Raw genomic sequence first — 8,884 nt, 5'->3', positions numbered from 1 at the left:
ACACAGTCATGTCAGTCTAGTGGTAAGGGGACATCAGTACGTAGTCATGTCAGTCTAGTGTACGGGGACATCGGTACGTAGTCAGTGTCAGTCTAGTGTAAGGGGACATCAGTACATAGTCATGTCAGTCTAGTGTATGGGACATCAGTACATAGTCATGTCAGTCTAGTGTACGGGGACATCGGTACGTAGTCATGTCAGTCTAGTGTACGAGGACATCAGTACATAGTCAAGTCAGTCTAGTGTACGGGGACATCAGTACATAGTCAGTGTCAGTCTAGTGTACGGGGACATCGGTGCATAGTCAGTGTCAGTCTAGTGTACAGGGACATCAGTACGTAGTCATGTCAGTCTAGTGTACGAGGACATCGGTACATAGTCAGTGTCAGTCTAGTGTAAGGGGACATCGGTACATAGTCATGTCAGTCTAGTGTAAGGGGACATCGGTACATAGCCATGTCAGTCTAGTGTACGTGGACCTCGGTGCATAGTCATGTCAGTCTAGTGTACGGGGACATCGGTACGTAGTCATGTCAGTCTAGTGTAAGGGGACATCGGTACATAGTCATGTCAGTCTAGTGTAAGGGGACATCGGTACATAGTCATGTCAGTCTAGTGTACGGGGACATCAGTACATAGTCATGTCAGTCTAGTGTAAGGGGACATCGGTACATAGTCATGTCAGTCTAGTGTAAGGGGACATCGGTACGTAGTCATGTCAGTCTAGTGTACGGGGACATCGGTACATAGTCATGTCAGTCTAGTGTACGGGGACATCGGTACATAGTCATGTCAGTCTAGTGTACGGGGACATCGGTACATAGTCATGTCAGTCTAGTGTAAGGGGACATCGGTACATAGTCATGTCAGTCTAGTGTACGGGGACATCGGTACGTAGTCATGTCAGTCTAGTGTACGGGGACATCGGTACATAGTCATGTCAGTCTAGTGTATGGGGGACATCGTACGTAGTCAGTGTCAGTCTAGTGTACGGGGACATCGGTACATAGTCAGTGTCAGTCTAGTGTACAGGGACATCAGTACGTAGTCATGTCAGTCTAGTGTACGGGGACATCGGTACATAGTGTCAGTCTAGTGTAAGGGGACATCGGTACGTAGTCATGTCAGTCTAGTGTACGGGGACATCAGTACATAGTCATGTCAGTCTAGTGTACGGGGACATCGGTGCATAGTCATGTCAGTCTAGTGTACGGGGACATCAGTACATAGTCATGTCAGTCTAGTGTACGGGGACATCAGTACATAGTCAGTGTCAGTCTAGTGTACGAGGACATCGGTACATAGTCAGTGTCAGTCTAGTGTAAGGGGACATCGGTACATAGTCAGTGTCAGTCTAGTGTAAGGGGACATCGGTACATAGTCATGTCAGTCTAGTGTACGGGGACATCGGTACATAGTCAGTGTCAGTCTAGTGTACGGGGACATCGATGCATAGTCAGTGTCAGTCTAGTGTACAGGGACATCAGTACATAGTCAGTGTCAGTCTAGTGTACGGGGACATCGGTACGTAGTCATGTCAGTCTAGTGTACGGGGACATCGGTACGTAGTCATGTCAGTCTGGTGTACGGGGACATCGGTACATAGTCATGTCAGTCTAGTGTACGGGGACATCAGTACATAGTCATGTCTAGTGTACGGGGACAGACGTGATGTGGGCTCACACAGCATGTGGATATGAAAAGTGCCATATCTTTCTTGACTCTTATACACCAGATGTATCTGTCTTGTGTCTGTTAAAACCCATCGCTACCCTGCAGGATTAAGGGGTCTGTTAGCAGGTAGCTAATGTAGCGCTTAGTTCTCATTCGCTTTCATTGTGACGATGATGTCACGTTAAGCTAAAGCATCTTGTGAATGTGTTGTTCATTGCATGGCTCAAGGATTTCCATATTTGTTTCATCAGTTTTCTAGCAATATTTATTAAGTTATACATAATCTTGTGGGAAGATGGCGGCCTCACCCAGTCCCGACTACTCAGTGTCTTCGTCCACGTCTACGTCCACGTCTACGTCTACTTCTAAGTCATCGTGTGAAGTTTTTATTTTGATCTTCGATATTTTCTTTTCGTTTAATGGCCAAGACAGCTGGCGTTGGATCGGCTGGGAGAGCTTGGCCTGCTGCCCCTGTAGGCCCAGGGACCGTGGCCCTGCCCGGAGCTGCACCTGAGAGGAAACACCGAGGTGGTCTGGTGGCGGCCTCGCCTAGTGTCGACTGTGCAGGGTTTTTGTCTGCATCTGCGTTTGTGTTGTCATGTGGAGTGCGGGGGATGTGTGTCGAAAGTGTCTGGCTGGGAGAGCTAGAGATGGATCGGCTGGGGGAGCCTGGTCTGCTGCGTCCTGTGGGCCCAGGGATCACGGCCCTGCCTGGAGCTGCGCCCAAAGAGGAAGCGCCAAGGGCGGTCTGACAGGACGGGGAAGCGGGGCAGGCTAAGCTAACTGCTAGCCCATGCAGACCGGCAGGTCAGTCATCCTGGCTGGAGTTCTCAGGACAGTGGAATTTTTGGACTGTGTTGTACCGAGTAGATTGTGTTGCTAACTGTTTGTGTTTTTTTTTCCTTCGTTCTCTGTTTTTGTATGCTTTTGGTGGTGTCGTTTTTGGGAAATTTGGGATGTGCGTTTTGATTTTTTGTGCTGCACTGCTGTGGGCTGGGTGAAACGAAATTTGGTTTCTTCTGCGTACACAAGTACACGATAGAAATGACAATAAATTGTTCCTGATCCCTGATCTCGGACACTGGGCGGCCTTGTACGGTTGACCGACAAATCGCAAAGTGTCTGCAACGCACAGAGGAGAAATAAAATCGAGCACCTAGAAAATAAAGTGGCTATAATCACGGCAAAAAAGAAAAAGGGTTTCTTTGAGACTACATCACTTGGATAGTGCTCATGTGGTACAAATAGGGACTGTTATAGAACGGGACGGGACTATTTTCAGTGTTATCTGTTTAGTTTTGCACAGCCGCTATTCCAGTGAATGTAGAGGATCAGCTTCTTCCTTCCCTGCCAAGAACTGTCCACAAAGCGTTGGTCCTTCACCAACAAATATCCATTGGCTTCAGTGTCTCCTGCCAAGTAACACAATTCCACTTCCCCTCGAGTCGGCTGTCAGCGCTCAGCTGTGTAAATGAGAGGACCTCGCTCTGCTGGATGAGTCTATTATTCCATAATGGCAGCGCGGAGCCATCCTTTACTCTCTGAATCTCTTCACGGCTGTCACCGATTCACAAAATCAAAGTCCACATCGCTGGACGCTCTCGATACGCTCATATTTTAGTGTCTCGGTTAAAAGTTAAGATTTACAAACGTAACGCTGAGCTTTTCTCCTCATGCCCGAGGAGCTGTGCTCCACGTGTCCTCCTCTGATCTTCATGTTAACAGGAAGGATCACAGGCGGGGTGATTTAGCGTGTTTTCTGAAGGCTACCGTACTGGTACCAGTACACCCATCCCCTGTTAAATCATCCAGACAGACCTAATCCACATAAACACTGAGAAATCAGACGGTAAATGGGACATAACGGACTTGAAGGCTCAACATCCATCACCTATTGCGTAGTTTCACCTCCAGTTTACGTGTTTCAGAAAAGCTAAACCTATTTTGTGTGTTATTATCCCGTCATGGTGCTGGTTATGTCAAATCTCCACAAGTGTCGACGTCCTCACCGTCACAACAACAGGCCGGTTAAACAACTGCCGGCTGGGGCCAACGCTTAGCTTGGGGACAATGGGGATTTTTTTTTAGCAGGAATCGGATTATGAAAACAGTTTAGTGTAGCGTGGGGAGACGGAGACACCGCGTGACATCAAGACGAGTTGGAAGACGACAAATCTGAGGGGATCCAGACAGACCTGCCTCACTACACCTATACGTAGTTACTACTGCACACGTCAGGGACGTGAGTTCAGTATTTTAGTGTGTGAATGGCTGCGATGATAACCCCGTACCCGCCCACGTCGTTGGCCATCTTGCACGGTCCACATTAGAACACGGACACCAGAGGCCAGTTTAAGCCTTAACACCGTCTGGATGTAATCTCAATTCCTTTTCTTTAACATCAACTGGGTCTCTATTCCACAACTTCCCCAAAACTCTATTATGTGGGGCGCCCGAGTGGCGTGGCGGTCTATTCCGTTGCCTACCAACACGGGGATCACCGGTTCGAATCCCCGTGTTACCTCCGGCTTGGTCGAGCGTCCCTACAGAAACAATTGGCCGTGTCTGTGGGTGGGAAGCCGGATGTGGGTATGTGTCCTGGTCGCGGCACTAGCGCCTCCTCTGGTCGGTCGGGGCACCTGTTCAAGGGGGAGGAGGAACTGGGGGGAATAGTGTGATCCTCCCATGCGCTACGTCCCCCTGGTGAAACTCCTCACTGTCAGGTGAAAGGAAGCAGCTGGTGACTCCACATATATGGGAGGAGGCATGTGGTAGTCTGCAGCCCTCCCCGGATCAGCAGAGGGGGTGGAGCAGCGAAGGACGGCTTGGAAAATAGGGTAATTGGCCGGATACAATTGGGGAGAAAAAGAGAGGGGGGGCAATAAAAAAACCCCACTGTTATGCATCTTTTTAACTTAATAATAGATAATAAAAGAATTTAAAGTTCAAGTTTTGAGTGCCCCATGACGTCACTAGTTGAATGTATAGTCACGTCAGTTTTATTTGTGTAGCCCAATATCACAAGCCGTCCTTAGACCCTCTCATCAGGTGAGGAACAACTCCCTAACAACAAAACAACCTTTAACAGGGAGAGAGAAATAGGAAGAAACCCCAGGGGGAGCAACAGAGGAGGATCTCGCCCCCAAGATGGACGGACGTGTGGTGGATGTACAGGATGTGAGAAACTGGGAGTCCAAGGTGGGCAACGGAAGAGCATCCCTACAAATGGGAAAACTTCCGTGTCTTGCTCAAGGGCATTTGGGAAAGTGCAAATGGTGCCTTTAACTCTCAGTACCGCCAACGCATAGATGATCCGTCTGTAACAACGAGTTGTCGTTGTGAAAACCAAGGATTAACGCAAACTACCACAACTTTAGCCTCGGTTTGAGCTTTCTGTCGTCAGTCCCTCTGGCGAGGTGCTGCTCTTCTACATAGCGGCTCTCTGGTTTTGGAGGAAGACATGAATATCATTGGTTTGACTCCAGAAAACTTTGAAGTTGAAGAAGAAGAAGGAAGAAGACGAAGCAGGAGAAAGAGGAGGAGGAGGAAGAAGAAGCAGCAGCTGTAGGGCAGGGTGGAGTCGTGATAGTCATTCAAAAACAGTCGAGTACAAGACTTAAATTTGCTTTTTGATCTCAAACGTGAGATCAGAAAGATCAAGGAAGTGAAATCTGAACTAATTTCTTTCTAGGCTTATTATAATAATAATAATAATTATTATTATAATTATTACAATTAATGTGTAAGTCTGATGAAACGCTGGGAACTTGGAATGTGAAACATTCTTTCTTTGGCGGAGGGAAAAAAAACACCTGAATAAATATTACAGTGAAATAAGATTTCCACTTTCCCCATGATGGTGAACTATTACAGTCAGAGTCATGGCGTCTACGCCCAATCTGACCATTTTGCCCCGACTTACCACATGAAAAACATCTCGCCCCACTCGTATGGTGTCATTCTTTTCAGCAACCTCAACTACAAGTCTGGGTAAATGTTTTGATTATTTGAAGGAAACACAAACTAGCAAATATTTCCAGCGGTAATGTGGATTGGGCTTAGTCCCATGAGGCTTGAGTTGGACTCGCTGCCTCAAAGTTTTAGACCCCCCCCCCCCGAAGACTTGGCCTGAACTTGGTCTCGGCTGACTACAAGGTGAGACCGAGGTGATGACGAGGAGGAGGAGGAGGAGGAGGACGAGGGTGCTTTACTCACCGGCCGACTGGTCGGCTTGAGGTAACTTTGAGACGGAGTTCTGAAGTGTGGCCAGCTTGGATTTCATGATGCGGATGCCCTCTGTGAAGCGGATTTCCTGGCCCTTCAGAAACTTCTCCATCTGACGAAGCACCCCAACCACCTGGTGCTTATCCATGCAGCTCTGTGAGTCAAGTTCAGGGAGTAAACAAGAGCGAAGAACGGTTAGAAAAAAGAAAAAAGAAAAAAGGAGTTCATGTAAAACTATTTAAAATGCTATTACTTTACCATACAGAGAAGAAGAAAAAAGAAAAAGAGCTCAGACACAAACCACACACATTACCTCAGCAACGGTTATATGAAAGACGGGAGTCGAACCACATAAAATGCAGCTGTACAGACTGATGTAATCAAAGCAAAGTCCAGCTCTCTGGTTGGTAAATGGCGGTTATGGCTGCGGGACTGACATGACTTCAGTGTTCCCTGACATCCAAAAAAATAAATTACATTCCCAGCACTGACATCTGTCTCTGGCGCGATGGCCGAGCCTTCGTTATTAATTTACACGTTAGGATTTCTCGCCGTCGGCTCGGTTGTCCCCTTAAAAGCGTGGTTTAACGGCTTCCCAGTATAGACCAAACGGCAGTCAAATGTGAGATGTTGTACCCTGCATCCCTGCAACAACCCCCCCCCCTTTCACTTGCTACCCTCACTCCAGTGGCAGAGGCAGCTGGACAAAAGCTGTTTGGCAGATGTCAGCATGAGACATCCAAAATGTTGGTCCCCCCACCCCACCCCCAACCCCACCCCCCTGTATATTTTGCATGGCAAGGCACATTGGTTAACAAGTCCTGAGAGGACATGCCTTGTAGTTGAACTAGCACGAGCACTTATTTGATAGCAGAGTCTCCAAACCCCCCCCCACCCCCCCCAAAAAAAGAAGCCGTTCCCAAAGTCCCTGAGAGATGGGGCCTCCAATCCTTAGAGAAAAGTGCATTAAGCTGGGGTTTTTTGGGGAGGGGGGGGGGTCCTGCAGATTCGTGTGCAGGTGTTTCGGGGGGATTTTCGCAGTAATAACAAGACGAGGATCTAAGATAGAAATTCCTGTTGCCCAGTCTGGTCCTGTCTATCAGTCGGAGCAGTGTTTGCTCCTCTTCACATGCCGCGGGCAAAGGGGAAATGCCACCAGCTGACAAGACAATGAGAAGACTCATATCCAGATGGTACAATAAAACTTTTTTCCCTTTTTTTTTGTTGCAAAACCCCCCCCCCCAAAAAAACAAGCCCAAACCCAGAAGGTACCCTGTCATTGCTGAGGTGGAAAGTGTAAGAGGCTGTGTCAGAGCACAAGCCTTTCCCCAGCTGACAACTGGGATCAGCGGCTGCCTCATCCATATATACCAGGGGTCCCCAATAAGCGGCCCGCGGGCTACGTCCGGCCCGTGACGGGTTGATTTATGGTCCGCGAGAATTTTTGGAGAAATGCCAGAATTTTTTTATTTCCCTACCAAAAAAAAGAAAAAAATAATTAATTTCTTAGTAAAAGTAAGACTAGTAATATATCGAAAAATAGATGAAAAATCTCTGTTTAAATTATAATACCCGCAACGTATCGACACCGAAACAAACTGACGAACAACATGCTGCTGGAGGTTGAGTGGCCTGTGGTTTTAAAAGTGGCCCTAAAAGTGGCCCGCCATGAAAAGTAATTGGGGACCCCTGATATATACTGAGCAATGTGCTAATCTAGCGAAATAAAATGTTAGAGGACACAGAAAACACACATATAATCCATTGTTTGGCACTTCTCTGTGTTTGAGAGAGAGAGAGAGAGAGAGAGAGAGAGAGAGAGAGAGAGAGAGAGAGAGAGAGGTTGAGTTTCACACAAATTCGTGCAGAAATAGGAGTAAGTGTAAATTCCCATGACAAACTTCAGTTTGTTAGATCAGAGTCCCCCCGCAACATAGTAACCCTCAGAGTCCCGTCCCCCCCCCCGCAACATAGTAACCCAAACGACCGAAATACAGCCTCCTCGGTGGGCGAAGTGGCCCCGGGAGCGCGCCGCGGTCCGGATACACTTGTTGCACTAGTTCAACACGGCAGAGACCACCAACCTGAGCAGCGCCGTGACAGCTGTGCACCGCTGCCAGAGACAGCAGAAACAGATAGCTGCGTTGAAGCGACAGTGCCATGTCCCCCCTCTGTAACTTAGACCATGAGACAACAACGTCCTCGTCGGTGTCCTTCGGGATCTGTGGAAGACCTCCTTCGGGTGTCGCGGTCGGAAATCCACAGGGACGTCGGCGCGCTCCTCCGGCGTCAAGAGCGAATACTGGAGTCGGGATGGAGAAGATGCTCATCAGGTGTGCGCGTGTGCGTGCGCGCGCGCGCGCGTGTCACAGAGACGCGCGGCCCCTTGTCCGCACGCGTTGCCTTCGGATGTGCACAGACTTCCCAGAAGTAGTAGCCCCTCCCACCGGGACGCCGAGTCACTCGTCCTGCTCGCGGCCCCCCCTGTTTCGCGCGCGTGTCTTAGCGCGAGTCCGCGCCGACGGAAGTGGTCGATGGCAAGTTTGGGGCCATAGGGTGTAAAAAGTGATTTTATGGCGTGTTTCTTCTTCATTTTGGACTATTTTCCCAGCGTCCGCTGCGTTGCCTCCATTCACTCATCCATCTGTTGTGTTGCGTTTTGTTTAGTTTACCTCCTTCACGGCGTCTTTATGATGGATTTGTTGTGACGTCATTATTAACGCCCGCTGCAGACGCGGCTCGGTCGTTTTTAGATCCGCAGCGACACCTGGAGGCGAGCGGCGGAAGTGGGACGGGGCGTGCGGCGCCGACCCGCAAAAGACGGCGCTATCGGACCGCGGCACGGAGGGCGTCTCTTCGGCGTTATGCTCATGTAAAGGCGCTATAACGCCGCGACGCGCCCGCCTATGAGCAGCGCTATTCACGCCCGCGACGTCAAAGCTGAACGTCTTATACACTTTATAGTCGAGGGCGGTTAAAAAGTAAC

The 8,884-nt window shown here is 49.0% G+C and overlaps 2 protein-coding genes across 2 annotated transcripts in view; one reads left to right on the top strand and one right to left on the bottom strand.

Moving 5' to 3' along the window:
- Positions 1-2,821, top strand: part of tmem87b (transmembrane protein 87B) — a 29,855-nt gene extending 27,034 nt beyond the window's left edge. Inside the window, exon 20 of the transcript XR_008811258.1 lies at positions 2,103-2,821. The gene's annotated coding sequence lies outside the window, so the exon portion shown is untranslated. The remainder of the gene's footprint in view (positions 1-2,102) is intronic.
- LOC130123131 (fibulin-7) overlaps positions 1-8,822 on the bottom strand; it is a 17,892-nt gene extending 9,070 nt beyond the window's left edge. Inside the window, exons 1-2 of the mRNA XM_056292258.1 lie at positions 7,983-8,822; positions 5,890-6,052 (exon numbers count right to left, since the gene is read on the bottom strand). Of these exons, the coding sequence (XP_056148233.1) occupies positions 5,890-6,052; positions 7,983-8,228 (409 nt within the window). The 5' untranslated portion in view covers positions 8,229-8,822. The remainder of the gene's footprint in view (positions 1-5,889; positions 6,053-7,982) is intronic.
- Between the last annotated feature and the right edge of the window lie 62 nt (positions 8,823-8,884).

Source organism: Lampris incognitus, chromosome 13, assembly GCF_029633865.1.
Source record: "Lampris incognitus isolate fLamInc1 chromosome 13, fLamInc1.hap2, whole genome shotgun sequence".
Taxonomy (NCBI): domain Eukaryota; kingdom Metazoa; phylum Chordata; class Actinopteri; order Lampriformes; family Lampridae; genus Lampris; species Lampris incognitus.
The sequence above is the reverse complement of the archived record's forward strand: the minus strand, read 5'-3'. Positions and strand labels throughout refer to the sequence as shown.